The 20,642-nt window shown below is 39.1% G+C and overlaps 3 protein-coding genes across 3 annotated transcripts; all 3 read left to right on the top strand.

The window, feature by feature from the left end:
- Positions 1–619: 619 nt before the first annotated feature.
- Positions 620–4,383, top strand: slc61a1 (solute carrier family 61 member 1). The gene is made up of 2 exons (XM_078255025.1): positions 620–759; positions 1,132–4,383. Exon 2 carries the CDS (start codon positions 1,213–1,215, stop codon positions 2,659–2,661), a length of 1,449 nt encoding a protein of 482 aa, XP_078111151.1. The 5' UTR covers positions 620–759; positions 1,132–1,212; the 3' UTR covers positions 2,662–4,383.
- A 571-nt stretch (positions 4,384–4,954) lies between these two features.
- Positions 4,955–11,134, top strand: LOC144520905 (protein lifeguard 2-like). The gene is made up of 12 exons (XM_078255023.1): positions 4,955–5,336; positions 7,464–7,554; positions 7,727–7,815; positions 7,990–8,054; positions 8,138–8,191; positions 8,301–8,351; positions 8,456–8,495; positions 8,775–8,812; positions 9,062–9,149; positions 9,307–9,402; positions 9,672–9,725; positions 9,842–11,134. Exons 1-12 carry the CDS (start codon positions 5,322–5,324, stop codon positions 9,989–9,991), a joined length of 831 nt encoding a protein of 276 aa, XP_078111149.1. The 5' UTR covers positions 4,955–5,321; the 3' UTR covers positions 9,992–11,134.
- A 1,244-nt stretch (positions 11,135–12,378) lies between these two features.
- Positions 12,379–20,558, top strand: senp1 (SUMO specific peptidase 1). Its single transcript, XM_078255022.1, has 18 exons — positions 12,379–12,998; positions 13,260–13,318; positions 13,436–13,617; positions 13,702–13,777; positions 13,892–14,084; positions 14,228–14,366; positions 14,457–14,575; positions 14,994–15,277; positions 15,410–15,473; positions 15,791–15,829; positions 15,927–16,011; positions 16,121–16,261; positions 16,734–16,862; positions 17,684–17,887; positions 17,978–18,057; positions 18,184–18,268; positions 19,268–19,363; positions 19,446–20,558. Exons 1-18 carry the CDS (start codon positions 12,871–12,873, stop codon positions 19,506–19,508), a joined length of 2,166 nt encoding a protein of 721 aa, XP_078111148.1. The 5' UTR covers positions 12,379–12,870; the 3' UTR covers positions 19,509–20,558.
- The last annotated feature ends 84 nt before the right edge of the window (positions 20,559–20,642 follow it).

Raw genomic sequence — 20,642 nt, 5'->3', positions numbered from 1 at the left:
CTTGCGCAATGATGCATCAGTATATGCATCTAATAATTACATATATAATAACATATCAGTCACAGGGGACACTTTACTGCAGAACAATCAGTCTTTACTTTTTACATTTGATATTTAGCCTAGTTAAGTAGGATTTTGGATGCGCAGTCCTTCAACATTGCGGTATTGGTACTAATGGATTTGGGTACTTCTGCCACCACTGGTTAGGACTGCATCTCAGAAATGAAAGGAGTAACACAAAAGTAACACAATATACCTGTGTGTTGTTAGGGTGTGCATGTTAAGAGTCACTAAGAGGGGTAATTGCCTTCATAGCTTGAAATCTAGGTCAGACAGAGAACAACAACGTAAATAATTGTCAATAAGCTTAGGCTACATTAATGGAGTCTGTGTGCCGATTTCATCAAAAACATGGAAAAAACTTAGGAACTCAGGAACTACTTAGTCTACTTCAAATAACGAACTATTAATCCATGAATCAAATCCAACCTTAAGAGTAGACTGGCCCTCTGAGAAAGTTGCAACACGGGATGAAACAACTTTCTCCGAGCGTTACCCTGGAAATCAGAAGGCAAGTGATGGGTCGCCACCTTGTGGTGAGATAATATACCCAGGATCCCGGAAGTGAATGGTCTGTTTGCTACCATCATAGACAGTTAAAGAGGCTACCATATCAAAAACCATCACTTAGTTATGTTTAATGTTATCACTTTTGTACGTCGTGGTGTAACTAATATGGGACCGCTGTCAAATGGCACGGTAAGATGTATCATGTATGTTACAGTATAGTGGAAAACATATGATAGGATAGTGACGCAAATTACGATAGCACTAGCTTGTAGGCTAGCGTTAGCTATATAACAATAGCTTCTAGGTGCCAGCGTTATACGTTTTTAAGTAAACAAACCTGAACTGTCACAAGTCAAGCGTTCTGTCATTGACGAGTAACGTTATCCTAATACTCTACTGCCGTAATAACTGGCTTATGTCTTCTTTGTTATATCTTTAGTTAACTTTAAATACCTAAAAGTAAAAGCTTATTAGCCACGTTAGCTACGAATTACTAACAAAGCTAACTTATTCAGTGGTAACGTCCAACGCTCTTCATTCTGTCTTCACTTCTCTCCACAGGTGCTGAGAAATAGAAAGAAGAGAGCTGAAAACGCCCCAGGACCTCAGGTTTGACTTCAAGTGGGTGCAGTTAATCACACCATGTTGGTGACAGCATATTTTGCCATAATTTTCCTGCTTTCCCTGTGTGTTGGCCTCGAGCTCATAGCACGCCGCCTCACCCCACCTCAGTCTACTCCTACTGCTGTTGCCAACCCAGTTTTCCGTCGCTTCCAGACTATATTCCTCCGGGCATACCTTTTGGCTTTGTGGGCAGACTGGCTCCAGGGTCCTTACCTCTACAAACTGTACCGCCACTACAGCTTCCTGGAATCCCAAATAGCTATCTTATATGTGTGTGGCCTGGCCTCCTGTGTTCTGTTTGCTCCTTTTTCCAGCTGGCTCCCGCAAGTCTTGGGCCGCAGACAGACATGTCTTCTCTTCTGCCTGTCCTACTCTGCTTGTTGTCTCACCAAGCTGTCCACAGACTACTTTGTTTTGATTGTGGGTCGGATCCTGGGGGGTCTGTCCACATCCCTGCTTACCACCACATTTGAATCCTGGTATGTGCACCGCCATGTAGACGTTCACGATTTTCCCAAGGAGTGGATCCCTAGTACCTTCACCAAAGCTGCTACCTGGAATCATGGGCTCGCTGTGGGAGCAGGGCTGGTGGCTAACTTGCTGACTGAATGGCTCCACCTGGGGCCAGTGGCTCCATTTCTCCTGGCTGTCCCCTGCTTGGTGTGCTGTGGTTGGGTGGTGCTAACAGACTGGGGCAAGGAAGAGGCCGAAGAAGGCCCTGAAGGGGACAAACAAAAACTACTTCTTGGCACTCCAAATGGAGGTGGGACCCGTTTGTCTGCGAGGGCCCGTTTCTCACGCAGCTGCCATGAAGCCTTGCGCTGCCTGCTGTCAGACAGGAGAGTCATGCTCTTAGGTGGAGTGCAGGCTCTGTTTGAAAGTGTCCTATATATTTTTGTTTTCCTGTGGACCCCAGTACTGGACCCTCATGGGCCTCCTTTGGGAATTGTGTTCTCTTGCCTGATGGCTTCTAGCATGGCTGGCTCCTTGCTCTACCGCCTAGCCACCTCCACACGCTACCGTCTACAGCCTGGCCATGTTCTCTGCCTGGCTGTGCTGATGGCCTTCTTCTCCTTCTTCATGCTGACCTTCTCCACCGTCCCAGGCCAACCTAGACCTCATGAATCATTTCTGGCCTTCCTGTTGCTGGAACTGGCCTGTGGGCTCTACTTCCCTGCAGTCAGCTTTCTCCAGAGCAGGGTGATCCCGGAGGAGAAGCGGGCCGGTGTGCTGGCCTGGTTCCGGCTGCCTCTGCACCTGCTGGCCTGCCTAGGGCTGCTGGCGCTTCATGGAGAGATATCAGGAACAGGTGGAGGGGAGGAGGGCAGCGGAACCAGACACATGTTTGGAGGCTGTGCAGTCATGATGCTGGCAGCTTTGATGGCTGTAGTCAGTCTGTTCACGCTGGGCAGAAACGACACAGACCTGAGACTGGAAGGAACCAGAGGGGAGGGGGAGATGTATTGATGAGATGGACCACAATTACAGGGTTTTTCCTGGCTCAGAATAGGCCTTTTTTACACTGTTGTCGCTTCTTTTTACTTTTGTCGACATAAAGCCCTACACGCCTCTGCTGAGAAACATACACAGACATAACATGTTTCAAATTATTCATAAATAGGCCTATGTATAAAAAAAAACAACACCTTATCCGTGTCCTTTCCCGTTCGTTGTCCTGCAGATAACACAAACACCTGACAATGTGCTGTTTGTATGCTCACATAAGAAAACAGCAGCAAATTATTTTGGCCTCAATGTTTTCACCAGGTTTTCATACACCTGATGCTCTAGGCTACAGCCAACAGTTGGTGGCAGTCATGCAACAAGTTGTTATGCCAAACAACCAATATAACAGAAGAAGAAGAACACGCATCCCGACCATCCTAACCATGTGAACGCTGGTAGTCGGAAAAACAACGTAATTACGGGGGCGGTCCCTGTCATTCCGAGGTGGCATGAACGTGCCATTAAATTGATATGCAGGCCGGATACAAATTTGTGATGAGCTGGTTTCGGCCTGCGGGCCTTGAGTTTGACACCTGTGGGGTACAGTAAACGAAACGAGTCTATGCTACCTTATTTGACAGAAATCTATGCATTTCCCTGTTATTTCTGACAATTTGATAAACGAATGTATATTATGCTTGAGTAAAAAAGTATCCCAATTAACAAACAGATTAAGAGAAATAATAATCATATTTTATTTATAGTATCAAATCATAACAAGATGATAACATAAGAGTTATCTCAAGACACTTTACAGATAGAGTAGGTCTAGACCACACTCTATAATTTACAACGACCCAACAATTCCAGTAATAAAAAGAGCAAGCATTTAGTGCGACAGTGGTGAGGGAAAAACTCCATTTTAGGCAGAAACCTCAAGTGGTGAGGAAAGAAAACATCCTTTCAGCACTTATAGTTTATGTTCTGCTTGTTGTTTGGTAAATTACTCTTAAACACCTTCGGAGAGGATTTGAATTGCTGTTTTTATTCTCAATTCTTATTATCTTGGTGCTGGTGATTTTCCTTTTGGGGCTGGCTAAAACCTCTTTGGGGGGCGCCAAATATTCCTCTATGCAGGAAAACCCTGCATATACATTTCTGCTTGACTGGTTTCAGATGTACTGTGCCAGTTTTGTGAGACTAAAAGTAGTGACGTGTTGTACTGGAATAGTCAAAAGTCTATATTTTGCCAAATTTTTAAGTGAATGAAATCAACATCCAAATGGGGTGTTTTGGTATATTTAAATGTTGTCTTGTTACTTCTTTTTGTTGTTTTTTTGGGAGAGACTTTTGCAAATCCTGTCTGTGTGGATGCTTTAGAAACATGGCCATATCGACCTACATTTATCAAGTAAACTGCTGAAATGTCCAAAACTCGCATATCATTCCAGATAACACATTATTGCCTCACTATGTCCACCTTTAGGGAGACAGGGTGATGGGATTGACAGGATGTTATTAATCTCACCTGTCAATATCCTCATGAGGATCAGTCATATAGTAGTTTGATCATATGTTTCATCATAATGTTTAAATCAGAGTTTACAGAGAGCTCAATAAATATCCAAAGAAATAAGGTCATGACTAGCATGTAGACCAGTATCTGAATGTCAATTCTTACAATACTTCTGTTTGTTGTTGTTTTTCCAGCATCTGTGTATTTTTATTAAAAAGAGAAATCTACCGTTGGTCATTTTTACTTTAAATGCTTTTCTGCACCATCTACAAGATATGTTCTTTGTATTGTCTTAACATCTGTGTGCTCTTTACACCTTTAAATAAACGTGTACATGTTGTACATAATGAATATTTATTTGTTTGATATAACCAGAATTTCTATTTTGTGGCCTATTGATGATTTATAATATTTATTCAGTAGCATCAGTTGGGCTTTCCAAATAATCCAAATGGTGCAATATCATATATTTTAATTTACCTCATTTTTTCCAAGGGAAAATGTATTCCTAAAAATTCTGCCTGCGTAGATTGTATTTTGTAATTGTATTTTCATTATTTTGTACTTATTTTTTATTTAATTCAAAATTAACTAAAGTTATTAGTATTTAAGTCCCATTATGTAACAATCATAAAAAAAATATAGCATTAATAATGAAAATGTATTTGAAAGTTGCAACTGTAAATAGTTCACCTTTTATTGAAAAATTCAAATGCAAGAGGCCTATTTAAATTCACAAAAAATGTAATCTAGCATTGAGCCAAGTTGTAAATCTCCCTCTCCTAATTTTTGCTGCAGACCATGTTTCCGGATTTCTCTGGACTTTTTCCTCATAACGCACCATGCAGGCATCCATCCTCCCCATTTTTCCTGCTGCTGTGGTACAGTCCCAGCTTTTCTCTATGGTGCAGCTTCACCTGGATGCTGCTAGAACATCCCTCTGTGGGTGAGGGAGGGGTATCTGCACGAGTCTTAACTGCGTTGTTTTGGGATTACATCACTAAATCGTCACAGTGTCCAGTCTGAGAAGGCAAGAAGAGCACTATCTGAGTTCCTTTAGCTAGACTCTGCAAGATCTACACTATCAAGAAGGAGACACCACAGCCCTATTGACTGTTTGGGATACAGAACAAGACAACATACTGCAGGACGACAGACAGGCATCATGACAAAGGGCAAGGTATGAGTTTGCTTTAATGTCATTTTTCTACCTTTAATTGCGACAATTAATTATGTGTATTTGAATTTTATGAATGGGGTCTAGAGTATTACCTAACAGTCAGTTGATATGCGTGTCCTGTACATCCCTTAAGTCCCACTATTGTGAAATGCGTAATGACAAGGCAGGATATTCAGTTGTGAATACAACCACATTTGTATTTGTATTCATTTTATTCATTTTATTGAATGATAACTAGAACGTAGCTAGTGGAATTGTGGTTGTGTATCCTGCAGCAGCCTATAGTATTTATATTCGCAAAACAAAAGCTGTCTTAGAGTGACCTATTAATGACATCTTAATCCTGTTGTAATTTTCATTTGTATTGTATAGTCTAAATATAGCCTATTGTGATGTTCGAAGCAGCTGAGTGTTATCTGAGTTAATGTGAATAAAATGCGTCACAGGCTGTTTTACCATGTTGCGTCACCATGACAACACATTTCTTTCTGTAGCCTAGATCTCGTACAACGCTACTGTGTCCTCGTAGTTCCAGTGTGTGTCTCTCATCATTTGTCATCCAGATGAATAGTGTTTAAGATTTCTGTAAATAACAACAGTGTTAAGTTGTTTTAAACCTGGTGGTGGTTTTAGACCTGGGTTTTTTAAACATCGATGTTCTGACGATTATGCTGTCATGTCGAAATAACGTTGATTTCATACGGACTTGGCTTCTACGGGAACGGGATGCACTATTTTATTTTGAAATACGGGGCGATTCCGTATTTTAGCTAAGGGACGGGTGGCAACCCTAATGCTAGGCCTACCTTATGTTTTTGAGTATCTTATTCCTATCACTATATGACATCTTTAGGCCTACTTTAAAAATGAGGGGATAATATTTTGATAATAGGCCTAGATTTTTTCTTTTTTTCAGGGGTAGCCTAGTAGGCTATTTCGACATACCAAACCTGTCAAATAATGCCATAATGCACATAACGACAGAACACCTGTTATGTAGCCGCTAGAGAACCCGATACTCTGTGACCCGAAAGTATGCTTATAGTCTACATGAGAGAGGCACATGGCAAGTCGTTTTAACAATTATAGCTAGACTGGATAGGCCTATAGGCTATTGCAGATATCTGTAGCCTAATTCATTTCTTCCTAATCAAAAAGAACATTTCCGATATCCACATTGACATTCTTCCTAGGAAAAATGGCATCACTCTTTCCATGTGTATTGGCTTATAATTTCAGATATCCACAATTGCATTTCTGCAATAGAATTCTTACTAGGATCCAATTTTCACTAGTCATAATTTTTATTTCAGATATCCAAAATGAAAACCATCCCTGATATCCATAATGTAATAGTAATAATGTATTGTATATATATTGTGTATATTGTAATGTATGTATTTTTAAGATAACAACTTTATTTCTCCTATACCTAGTCAAAATTAAATTTAAGATAGGCTATGTTTGAATCCTTAAAGAAGTATTTCATTGCTGGGAAGATGGCCTTCTCATAAAACAGGTCTCTCTATGCAGTAGAAAGATGCAAATACTTTTTAAATTGTTGCTACATGATCAGAGAAAACAGAGAAAAGGGAATGTGGCATTCATTTTTGCAGGTAGAAAACCTTCAACTACCAGAATGCACTGCTCCACACCAGACTAATAAACGCTCTCACTGGTGGGTGGTGATGTAATGCGAGTGAAGGTCAAAGCCATGAAAACCCTTAACATTTCAACTGATCATGACCATTTATCTTACTAGGCTACTTTTTTTCATTTTCTAAGATGGAGAAACTCCTGCAATATGACTCTCTTGTAATCATCCTGAATAGTAGCCTATGGATTACATTATGATTCTTTGCACCATAAATGTTAATGTTAATATTTTCAGGGAGAGAGTATCTATGTGTTACGTTTGTATATCCCACTAGTTAACTAGTTAGCTTCACTGACACTCGGGGGAACAGTAGGCTACTTAAGCATATGCAACACTGGTTGTATCTGAAACATTTTATCTTGCATTTTAAGTTTTTTTTTCTGTGAAATATTGTTTTTTAATCTCACTTAGAATGTGTAACAGACTATAAACTAAAAGATAAAACATGTTCATCTTTTGTGCTGTATCAGCTTTCACTTGCAAACAAGGCCACCAATGGCTCCTTCAGTGGAGAAGCCTTAGTGCCACCAGCTCCTCCCAGCTATCAGGAAGCCACCGAGGGTATGACAACACCTTATCCTCCAATATTTAATCATAGTTTCATTGTCTTTGGCAAATGCATTTGGTAATGTGTTTCATGTTTTGTGATGGTGTGGGAGTGATGGGAATCCAGGAGTATATATTGACTTTTATGCATTGTACATCTTAACCACAAAATAAACATGGTCTCTAGGCACCAGTGCTCCTTGCTACAGTGATGTTGAGATGCTCACAGAGTTCACCTGGGATGATCGCAACATCAGGAGGGTCTTCATCCGTAAGGTATCAAAAGCTTTATCATCACATTGATCACAGTATTAGCTGTGTTGTAAATGCTGTGTATCACTGATCATTTACCTCAAATGAACATTATTAAACTTTAAAGGCCAGACTTTACAGCACATACCAGTACATGTACAATTATGCAATATGTTTTCATAACTTGCTTTCATTTAGGTGTACACTATCTTGATGATCCAGCTTTTGGTCACTCTCGCTATTGTGTCTCTTTTCACATTCTGGTGAGTATTAGACGAATCCTTTAAAAGTAATTCTGATCAAATTCACTGGGTAGTGTACTTACTTAAGACTATATCTCTTTTAGTGACCCAGTGAAGGATTATATTCAATCCAACCCAGGCTGGTACTGGGCGTCTTAGTAAGTGACAGGATTTGTCAGTTTGTAATACACAGTTACTCCGTACATTTTTGGGTTTATGTCACTTCTAGCTAACAAAATATCTAACAATATTTCTGTTGTTTAACAGCGCTGTGTTCTTTGTCACATATCTCACCCTATCTTGCTGCTCTGCACCAAGGTAAGTAAAAAGTTTAAAAAAATAAATGTACATTATTATAAAAAAAAAAAAAACAGTAAATCATCTACATTGTTAAATCTCCAATCTGTTTCTCACTCCTACAGGAGACAGTTTCCATGGAATCTGATTCTGCTTGGCATCTTTGTAAGTACAAGGCAGATATTTGTTTTTAATAAACATGTTCATGTGTAGACTGAACTTTGTTATTTATTAGCAGTGTAGCAAACAGTATATTCATAGATTAACAATATTTGTCAATGTGTAACTTTCACTTCCCAAATGATTGTAAGTTGACAGCTAACATGATCTAAAACTAATTAATTGATCTATTTTATAAAAGTTAATGTTCTCCAGTCATGACTTGTCCAAAGAGATTTAACAAATGCTTGCATTTTCACGTGACTATCATATGTCCTGTTACAGACCCTCTCACTCTCATACATGACAGGGATGTTGTCCAGGTACTCTTTCATGTTTTCTCACAGTTTTATGATTGTCATGTGTTACTTTAAAGCAGAAAGTCTCTCTCCTCAGCTAGCATGATGGCTTTTACATCCAGATAATTAGACAGCAATGTATTTTCTTTACAGTATGTGAGGTTGTGTGTGGAGCCAGTGATGTAGGCCTGTATAAAACTGTGTTATGTATTCTGTTTTATATTTCTGAAACATTTTCAGGACGTTTTGTTTGCATGTTTCTTGTTTTAATAGCTTCTATAACACAAAGTCAGTGGTGATGTGTCTGGGCATCACAGTAGCAGTCTGTCTCCTGGTCACAGTCTTCAGCTTCCAAACTAAGGTGACAAAAACACTTTTTCCTTTACTGTACTTTATTTAAGTACTTCATTTATTATCTGATATACTGTATGCATGATTACGAGTGAAAATCATTCATGTGTGTCAGCTTTTCACGCTGGATAAACATAGGTTTGATTTCACGGGCTTTCTCCATGCAGTTTGATGTGACATCATACCAAGGCGTGCTCTTTGTCTTCTGCATGGTCATGTTCGTCTCTGGACTGGTGCTGGCACTCGTCCTCCCCTTCCAATATGTAAGTCCGACTATCCAAATCAAGCAGTCACATCAGATGTGTGTCATGTAAGGCTGGAATTTTGGAGGGTTTTCAGACAACCAGGATAAAGTTTCATTAAATACAAATGTAAATTTAAAGTCTGACAAATATTTGATATGAGACTAATGACTCAACTCTGAATATATATATATATATATATATATGCATTCAGATGTTACATAATGGACCTTTCATGTGGTGATCTAAACACCAACATCGCATCTAATCAAGACATTTTTGCCATTTAGGTACCCTGGTTGGATGCCACCTACGCTGTCCTGGGAGCCATACTGTTTACCATGGTAAGAGTACAGACACTGTCAAGCCATTACTTAAAGACATGATCATATTTTGTACACTATCAAAATCGGAAACAGACAAAAATATGTCTTACTTGCTGTTTTATTTTCTGTTGCAGTTTTTGGCATTTGATACCCAGCTACTCATGGGGAATAAGCGCTATACAATGAGTCCAGAAGAGTATGTCTTCGCCACTCTCAACCTCTACCTAGATATTATCTACATCTTCTCCTTCTTCCTCCAAATCTTTGGAACTAAACAAGAGTAAACCATCGCCCCACCTATCTTACTTACAGACAAGGAATGGGAATTTAGGCAGAAATAATAAGAGTATTTTAAAATTTTGGTGATTGTGATGACAATGTTTCCAATTGTAACAGCTTTATTTTTTTGCCTGATACAGATAAGGCCACAACTACTTTGTGAGTCTTGTGTACATGTAGATAGATGTATGTCAGTTTTCACATCCAAAATGTACACAACCTTTCCCTCTTCTCTAGCATGTCGTGAACCCACACCACATTATGGGGTTAGCTTACTAGTTTTACCAACAAGAAACAATCAGTGATCTTCCTCCATTTAATGTAGATAAAGCATACTGTGAGTGTTCATCTGAAGCTGTATGGCTGTCTTTATGTCCTGCCTAGATATCACAAATGTCCTGCAAACAATAGATGTCAGTGCTCTTTAAGAGGTATGTGATCTATAATACATTGTGCATGGCTCTTAAAAAGCCCTAACTATGCCAAGTGTAGTCATCCCATCATTGGGATATTGCTGTGGGTGATGATTTAGTGACAAAAAAAAAAGCTTCAAAGACTTTTCCTATTTTTTCAAGCATATACATTATGGTCTATGTGTTGGTTTTATTCCATTTAACTCTAAGGCTATCATTAATTGCATTCACCTTGTTGTATTGTTTATAATTAGTCATTTTTCTAATATGTGTGTTTAAACCTGAAATATTTTGAATGAAGACTGTATAATAATCTTTTCATGAAAGGCTTTTAGTTTGGACATTTCTTGATTGTTGGCATTATAGTCCTTGGTTTTTATTTATATGGAAACATATTCAGTTGGTTTGAAGTGGTGACACAATCATGATAATAATAAAATGATTTAACATTAACATGAGTGCCATACATGCACAGATTTACTGTAACTTTTGATAAGGCCTGCATTTGTGGAGGGGCTTGAATGCTATTTTTCATGACATGACAAGTTTATTTTTTTATGACAGAATGATATATTTCAGAAAGTATGTGATATAAAAATTGTGAGGTTTAAGCTTGAAATGAATTCATAAGTTGTCTAAAGTGGCCTTGGACTACCTTTATTTCACGATATTGATGCAGTATATTGAATTGTCCCTGCATTTCACGAAGCATTTGTGTTTCTGTATTGATTTATTAAAGGGTGAATGTGTATGAATGGACTCACAAATGTTCTCTGATTTAATAAATAATAATGTGCTTTAACACCTCTATGTTTATTTTTAGGTTTTATTTCACCTTTCACTAGGTTCTTATTTACAATGGCGGCCTGACAAGTGACAGAGCCACTTAGGGGAAGGGAAGGAGGGCTAGGGAATAAAATACATGTTACATTTATTTTTGCCTGTCTGTAATACTCATGAAATTCCATTTAAGAAATTATTTTAGGAAAATTGTATATATGCCACTTTTCATAGGACAAAGGGGAGTTTAATTTAAGTTTTATAATTTTAGCCTAAACATCACAATGTTTAGGAGTTGTCTTTCTAAATATTCTGAATATTATCCTATGATAAAAAAAAATCACCTGCTAACAGCATCATTAAAATATGATGCAATTGCTTGGTGTGTTATTTACCAGCACTCTGGTATTTTCTTATTATTTCAGATGTGTATGAACTTCTTTGTTCCTTGTTCCTTCGTTGATTTTGGAGCCATAGTTCCATTTTTGAAGTATTTTCCTGAAACTAGTGGTCATTTTAATGTTTAGCTCAGTAGGTGTCTATTGATTTGTGAAAATATAATTGCATATCAAATTGTAAATCATAATTACATGTTTTTGTCCAAATTGCCTTTTTATGTGCCTGTGTGTTCAGATTTTCCTCTGTGGTATTTAAGGACCATGGCTAGGTAAACGTCATAGTGCTGCTATACCACTCTGTTTTGTATTTAACAAGTTTCATTGGACAAAAATAATAAGTGGTTTTAGCTTTCATACTGAACAGGGTTTCTTCATGGTTTGCATTTTTGCCGTCTGTCAAGTCAATTACAGATTGAAAAGAAATACTCAAACGCCTCATTATGATAATAATGATAAATACATATGAGAACACACTTTGTTCCCTATGTGTTTGACATAGGATCATTTCATTAAAAATATAATTAGAAAATTTAGAGAAGACAAGATCGGATATTTGCCCACACGCAATTGTGTTCGTGCGACAGATCCACAGAGAACATGAAAGTAACAGAGGCTAACGCTGAATAACTGCGAGCGTGTGGAATCTTACTACTGTCTACATATGATAACTGTGTTGAGAAGTCAACTCAACTGCAGGCAGTTGTGACGTGTAATTAAATGGTCTCCTTCAGTCTGCAATCAACCAGTAGATGTCGGGTACACTTGGATTTACGACAACCAGTCATCCAATCACAATGTGCGATGGTTAAGCGTCCTATTCAGCCATGTTGTGGTTTTGAATGAGGAAGAAGCGGGAGATAATAGTCTTCAACGAGTTTATATGCAATTTAAAGTCACGTTAAGGATATATAAACAAGTTAGGTTGTGACTCAAAATGATAACCGTTTTCCCGAAGGCGTTGGTTGCGACTTGTCGCATTCCTATTGGAATTTATACATACTTCCATTAATTAGCCGTGTTGCTAGCAACGTTAGCTAGCGAGGTAGTTAGCACAGCGTGCTAGCTAGGCAACTAGCTTATTCTCAGCTAGCTAGCTAACGGTTAGCTCGTTTTGTGAGAAAGTAAAATGATAATTGTAAGAAGTGTTAGCCTTTAAAATAGCCTCAGCTAACCTGCCTCGGTTGAATGAAGCGCATTAGCTTCATTTGGTTTGAATATATTGATAGGTAGACTGAAAGCAGCTATAGCGATTTATCTTTAAACCAGTGGCGTTATTTCTAAAACTTTTGAGTCATGTTGAATAAAATCTACGAATGGGTCAGCTTTGGTAATCTTCGCAATGGTGTACCAGCTGCGGAGCACTCTGATACACACCGGGGATCGGGAGATGGTCAGACGAGGAGGAAAAGACCAATTGAATGGTAACGTTAGGAGCTGTAACAACATTATTCCCTTGTGTAACCAAAAGTCCGTGTGTTTAAAAAACGGTTTGCTTTGAAGTTACTTTATGAGTCAGTAACTACCTTTTCTGTAGAACCGCCATTCTTTGCCTCGCTAGTCATTTAGCTAGTGTTTCAAACGTTTGTTATAATGTGAAGAAAATAGTTTAACGTTATCTTCAAATTGTCGAAATTGATTGACTGTTATTAACTGTAAATGATCAATCTGTTTTCCCCCTTAAGTTTGGAAGATGGACATAACATCGACCAAGATGGCTTAATCATAAAGAAATCTCGAATGGGTAATTAATCACTCACTTTGTTACATGTTATGAAGTGAGTTGTAGCTATATGTGACGATATAGTTAAGTCAGATTTACCTACTTACAACATTGTCTATCTGTTTTAAATTTCTCTAGGAGATCTTATTGACACAGTCAAGGTTGCAGCTGAAGGGGTTAAGAGTCACAGCTTCAGTGTGGCTACATGGATGAGGAACAATGTGAGCCCTGCCTTGAGAAATATACTGCCTGCCTCCCCTGGTCCTCCACCTGGAGAACCTCAGCCCTCAACATCAGCAGCAGTCTGGGCTGGGATGCCGGTAAGAAATAATGTTTGGGGCCTGAGTGTAGAGAAACTTTTTTTTTTGCCTTTATTTTAACATGTCATATATGTTTGGTTTAAGATTGTTGAAAGGTACTGTATGGATGAGACATTCGCTGCTCCCTCCACAACTTTGGAGTGGAAAACATCCAAATCGGGTAAGATTATCACTTAAAGCATTGTATACGCGTTTGCATCAAGGTTGCTAAGGTTTGTGCAGGCTTTGAGGTCTTGGAGAGAAGTTAATTGTACTGTTTTTTTTCTAACTCTAGAATGGTTGCGCAATGAGAAGTCCATCATGGGATCAAAAGTCTGTAGGCGACAAGTGTGCATGAGTCCTACACATCGTGAAGTGCCTAAAACAAATGGGCACTCAGTCAACTTGCCACCCTCTATCACCCCTAAACTGCACCCCCCTCCAAGGCTAGGCAGGCCCCTAAACCTCCGACCATATGGAACACCAAGGTATTTCTTACATCTTGGGTTTTACCTGGATAAATGTTTTCTTCCCATTTCAATAGATGCTTTTTCTGATGTACCATAATATAGTGTGAACTATTGTCAGTTGATGATGTTCTGATTATCGCACCGTCATTTTGTGTCTGCAGTTTGTATAGTGGGGTGGCAAACAACTCCTGTACCAGCATGTATGAGAAGACCTTTCCCATCAAAGTTGTGCAGAGCCCAACACACAGCACCTCGTCAGGGCGCATGCACAATGCCAGGCCCTGCAGCACAGCACAGGAGGTCAGACATCAGGACAAATGTAATTCACCTTTCAGTTGTTGTGTTTTTTTTTTGTTGTTGATTTAATGGTTCTCCTCTGTGTTTGTCCAGTCTGTTTGTGACGAGGAGAAGGAGGTCTACAGGCAGCTTCTGACCATGGTCTCTGGTGGTCAGTCGTCTTTCCTTCACAACGGCAGCTCACACGCCATCGTGAGATCACACAGAGATTTGTATGTATCCAATACAAAAACAGTAGACTTGAACCATGCCATATTTAAACTGTTAATAAAATGTAAAGGTAAACGGGGGGGGGGGGAGAGAGAAAGGAGTTCTGTCAGAATTTAGTCACAGGCCAGTGGAGGGCTCCAAAAGCCTATAAGATTAACAGTAGTACTTTATTAAAAACTCTAGATTTTGTCAGTTGCTCACTCTGCATTGTCTGGAAGTTGTTGAGGGATACTCAACTACTAGTTAGTAGCCATCCTTACTGCAATCACAAACTCTCCCTACATGTATATGGGTAGTAAATATAACAAAAAATACATTTTAATACTTTCATGTCTTTCCTTTTTTCAATTTGACTGTTCTGGAGTGTATCTAGATAGTGCCTGCTCTCTCTCTTGCTTACTCTTGTCACTTTCTTATCAGCACCAGCTTCCTGACCACCAGCCGCAGACTGCTACAGTTCTCTTCCCCTACTGGGTCAGTAGCAGGAGGAACTTCAGAGGGGCCCAGCAGCCCCCCCAGCCCCAGGGTGATGTCTAGCCAGAGCTCTAGCAACCTCCCCAGCCCAGTGGGGGCCTCCAACAGGCCAGAGATCCAGACCTGGTCTCTGGACATGGTCCTCAGCTCCAGCAGAGCAGCTCCTCTCACATCAGCCCCATCCCCATCCGCTCTGCAGGATAACTCCTCTCAGGACACGCAGTCATCAGGTAAGATTCTCACTCACTTGTGTGTGTACTTAATAGAGATATAGGCATAGTGAAATGGGATATCATTAATGAATTGAATATTTGCTTGCTCCTGTATTTCTACTTAGGTTGTAAACTTGTCTTTTCTTGCAGCTCATGATGGTGATTCGGTATATTTTGTAAAGGAGCAAAAGGGTAAAAAGCAAGACAACTCAAGGTTAGTATCTGTTTTCACTCAGTGTTGCTATTTTGTGTGTGATCAGTGTTTGATCACAAGCTATATTTCACTGTAGTTAATATTAATGCAATGTGTAATATGATTAAACGTTAAACAAGCATTGTCAAAGACGTAGATGTGTAAACATGTCATGTTGGATGCTGTTACTTTAATTCAAAATTTAAATTGAATTTATATGAACACGCTATGTTAAGTCTGTGATACCTAGTGGATTGAAAACAATGACTTAACTTCTCAAAGCTTAGAGTTAACTCAAGTGTTATTTTTATACACAACACATTTCTCTGTCTTTACAGTGTGCCATGTTTCCAAGCTGAGTTATGGATCAAAGAATTGTAAGTACACACCATTGTATTTAATTATAAAATTGATCCGTTGTTCACTGATACTATGTTTGAATAGAGAAAAACGCATATTTTTTTGTCACTGTAGGACTAGTATGTATGACTCCCGGGCGAGAGAAAGACGGAGACAGATAGAAGAGCAGGAGGCCCTGGCTGCCCAGCTGCTGCGACAGGTGAGTGTGCACTGCTGAAGCCCTCTTTCACATTCAGTTTTATCATATCAGGTGTTTCTTGACCTCTTCTTATGCCATTAATCTGTGTCATGTTGTTACTGGTTCCCAGCGCCTGTCTGAAGAGGGGCACCGTAGCCCAGATGTGGAGGTCCACGTTCGAGTTCCTTTGGAGAAAGAGGTTCCTTTGACTCTTGTGATAGAAGAACCAAAGCCCTTGGAAGAGAAACCAGAATTCCCTGAACTCACAGAGGTGTGGCCATTGTGTCTTAATGAGCATGCAGTGTTTAGCATGTATAGACTTTATTTAGATGACCCACCAAAAGACTTGCTCTCACTTAGAAGATTATGTATTGCTTCCCTTCTTATTTTTTCCATTCTAAAAAGTAGAAAAGCCATGAAAAGTTACTTGAAACTAAGTAAAGAGTGACTAAATGTTTGCCTGAATTGTGTTTTGTTGTGCATGTTGGTCTATTGTAAATTCCTTCGAGCTCACAGTAAGTGCTCTGTTGTTTAAGTTAAGAGCAAATCGTTTTTCCCCCACTTTTTTATTTCAAAACAATAAGACCAGATATAAGATAAGATATTTTTGTTTTGTTTTTGCAGGCTGTCAAGCTGTATGATTTTTCGAACTAATTGTAATGTAATGAATATAAGAGTTATGTTAATATTTCCTGCTTTTTTTTTTTCTTTTTTTCACATGTATGCTGTCTCTTTCTATTAAGGAAATGGAGGCTGAGGTGAACAGGGGGCTGAGACGAGGTAATCATGAAGTTTTAAGTGAAGGTTTTGGTCTCAGCCTTACACGCAAAGACCTGCAGACACTCAGCAACCTCAACTGGCTCAATGATGAGGTGAGTACACATTAGAGCTTAGATGGGGCCCAAAAAATCAAGCCTGACCCTACCCGAGCCTGTGCACGTTGCGTCCGAGACTGGCCCGGCCGACACATTAACTGGAATTATGAGCCCGCGCCCGATTTAAACCCGACAATTTTTTAATACATGGGCCGTTATAACTGACGTTCTCAACTACAATTCCGAGTTGTTTGAACTACAGAAATCTGTTTAGAATGATCTTAATGAATAATGCAACAAGGACGAAGCATGTAAACTGCGCTGTTTATTCGGAATGGATTGCAGATGGATCCGAATGAAGAAAAGTTTTAAAAAAAAACTCGACCCTAGCTGCTCCCTCAGCCGAATAGTGAGGGTAACAGATCAAGGCAGCAACATAATCAAAGCCCTGGAATCATATAGGAGACTTTCTTGTCTCTATCACCTAATTAATACTGTCCTCCGCCACGGTCTGCATGCTGACGCACTGGCCGACAACAGTGCTGCAGATGGGGGAGACGCGATGTAGCAGTTTACCTCACACTCAAGTCAGTGCAGGACATGTAGCCTACCCAGAGCTACGGGAGAAGCTGGAGAGGCATAGCTTTCTCCCCACCGAATTAGGCTAATAAAGTAATGATTAAAAATGATTATCCTCGAGGTCAAATCTGTGTGGGAGTGAACAGCAGGCATTATTTTAGCATCAGGTGGACGCACTCTTTTGTTGCATATGTCAAAATATAAAAATAAAATAATGTTGTGATGTAATAATTGTTGCACAACTGAGCCATATCGTTGTCCTTGTTTGGAATTGAAACTCCCCCTCCTTAATCTCTCAGGTGATCAACTTTTATATGAACCTGCTGGTGGAGCGCAGCAAGGACCCCAGCCTGCCATCAGTCAACACGTTCAACACTTTTTTCTATCCCAAGCTGCGCAGCAGTGGCTACTCTGCTGTCCGCCGCTGGACCAAAAAGATGGACATCTTTTCTAAAGACATCCTACTGGTTCCTGTCCACTTGGGGGTGCACTGGTGCCTCTCTGTAAGTCTTAATGATCATAATTGCGACCTGAAAGTAACAATCTTGTGATTTATATTGCAGTTTTTTTTATTGTGTAACTCTTTTTCTCAGGTGGTGGATTTCCGTAAAAAGGCTATCATGTACTTTGATTCCATGGGTGGAAACAATGATGAAGCATGCACAATATTGTTGTAAGTTTCAGTATATGTTTTTTTGTTGAATGGGATCTATATTTAGAAAGCTAAATGTAACTCCTGCAAATTGATTTTTATGAGCCATCAAAGTGTATTTAAAGTAATTAATTTTTGTTTCCCTAGTGAATACCTGCAACAGGAAAGTAAGGACAAGAAAGGCAAAGAACTGGATACCTCAGGCTGGACTCTGCACAGCAAAAAGCGCAATGTAAGTCCAAAACACATGAGGGCGGAGAGCATTAAGTAGTCTGTTTTTATTGTTGTGCCATGTCATGCTGTGTCATCAAACTGCATACTTTGAAGGAATTTTGGGATAGGTTTCCATTATCAGCAGAAAGCTCCAGGTTGTAGTTCTTGGAGCAAACAGTGCCTCCATCCTTGGCCAGACTGTCCAGGTCTGTGCTGCACTGCAGCCTTATTACCAGTAGACTAGTTTTAATATGCATGATATTGTTTTGTTTATATTTTAGTTTAGAGTTATTTTGTGTGCACCTCCTTTGTAATTATACAGCATGCACAGGAGTAGATTGCATCAGCTATTTGTAAAGCCATCTCCAAGTTTTGTGTAAAGCACCAAAAGGCTCTTGGTAACTAGTACTTAGTTTGACAAATCATAGGGATTGTGAAGAGGGGAAAGCCCCCCTCCAGGACTACATAAAGCAAAAGCCTATAAATCATCTGTTGGCATACAGCCTACTTTGTTTCACTGGTACATCTATAAAGTGGCCAGTATTGAGAAGCAGTGAGCCCTCTAGCTTCAAAACGATGCACCTTTACAAACAGTCTTAAGTTGCTGGTTGTATTTAAGGAGCAGCCCAGCCTGTAGGGCCCACTAGTATTTTTTTTTTTTTTCCTGCTTTAGAAATGTGTTTCTCAATAAAACTGTGCTGTTTACAATTTTGCTTTCTGTAACTGTGACCTTTATTTTTTTACACTTTTTACACAAGTGAGCTAGGTCACTGGAGCAAGGATACATCTGAAATATCAAATGAATATTGTGCAAAATCTATTAATGATACTATTGCATTGTCATAAACATCTCATGATAAATGTAGTAGAAAGTGAATTTTCAAAGCAACATCTTAGCAGTTGGTAATTAGTCAATCATTATTGGTGATCAAATATCCTGTCAAACTTGTACAGTGAATTATAGTAATTTTCCACTGTAGAATGTCCAATAACATTTTGATTCCTCCTTTGCTCTCAGGAAATCCCACAGCAGATGAATGGTAGCGACTGTGGAATGTTCACATGCAAATATGCAGATTACATTACCAAAGACAAGCCAATCACATTTACACAGGTAATCACTAACACAGATTTATCTGGTAATCATCATCATAGTGGCATAAACATGTCTTATGTGACCTCTCTTTTCTTCACAGAAACACATGCCCTACTTCAGAAAAAGAATGGTTTGGGAGCTTCTGAACCACAAGCTGTTGTGATAACAGTATGAGGATTGTGAACTTGTATGCCATAACGATGGCTGAGCTACTCTCAACAGCAGGATCTACGTACAGTAGTCCTGTTCTGGGAAAGACTTGCACACCAGCTGATCAGATCAGGAACCAGCTCTGCTACTCTGCATCCTCTACCGTCTGTCTCAACTGATCTTAGATGATGGGATGTTGCTGGAGCACCAAGCACTGCCTCCCAGTCCTTTTTTTTTTTGGGTGCACCCATGGAGCATCAGTATAGCAGCTGAAACGCTGCATGTTTTGTAGTGCCCAGCCAGAACTGTACAGACTTGCAAACCATACTCTAAGCTGCAATGTTCAGTTTAATGCAGACATATAAAGTTTACATGTTTTGATCTTACAGGGAGATGAGCACATTATGCTGCATCATTTTTATAACGGTAATAATACGTTTTGGTGTCGCTGTCAATGTTTGATACTCTTGGTACGTTCGAAGGACGATTTACTTTACCATGTAAACTGAAATTTGAATGGCCTCTAGTCTAAAAAAATAGTCTTTGTATTTAGGCATGAGACCTTTATTTCATAATATAAACATTTGACCTAAAACAGAACTATTTTTGTAATTAGTTTGATTAAAAGGCACAAAAGTCTTCAAACATTGCCTCAGAGTATGATTTATAATGAAATAGAATGTTTTACCTTGCCACGGACCTGCAAGTGTATTAAAACAGTCTTAGTTACACCTTAAAACACCAGGATAAAAAAAATGTGTCTGTTAGATAAAATATTGTAAATTAAGGTTCAAAGTCTATTTTATGTATTTCAGAGTCTTCTTTTACAGCAACCTTTGGGCACATTGAGTCTATTTTGAACTGTGTACATACTTAAAACATATACTGGCTCTTGAACAGTGTAATATACTTTTTCTTTACGCATTTCTTATATATTTTATATATCTAGATTCAAGTGTGTTTTTAGAAATAAATTCTTGTATTGTGACTGTTCTTTGTGCATTACCTCAAAATCAATTGGTTTGATATAAAAACTGCCACATTTGATAAACATGAGAACCTGGCTGTGTCTTGTCTTGTTTGAAGTGCATTATCTCTTTTACAAGATATAAACCTGCGGATGGTCCCTTGTGTAACAGAAAGCACA

The sequence above is a fragment of the Sander vitreus genome, chromosome 7 (assembly GCF_031162955.1).
Source record: "Sander vitreus isolate 19-12246 chromosome 7, sanVit1, whole genome shotgun sequence".
Classification (NCBI taxonomy): domain Eukaryota; kingdom Metazoa; phylum Chordata; class Actinopteri; order Perciformes; family Percidae; genus Sander; species Sander vitreus.
This window is presented reverse-complemented; position numbering and strand designations above follow the sequence as displayed.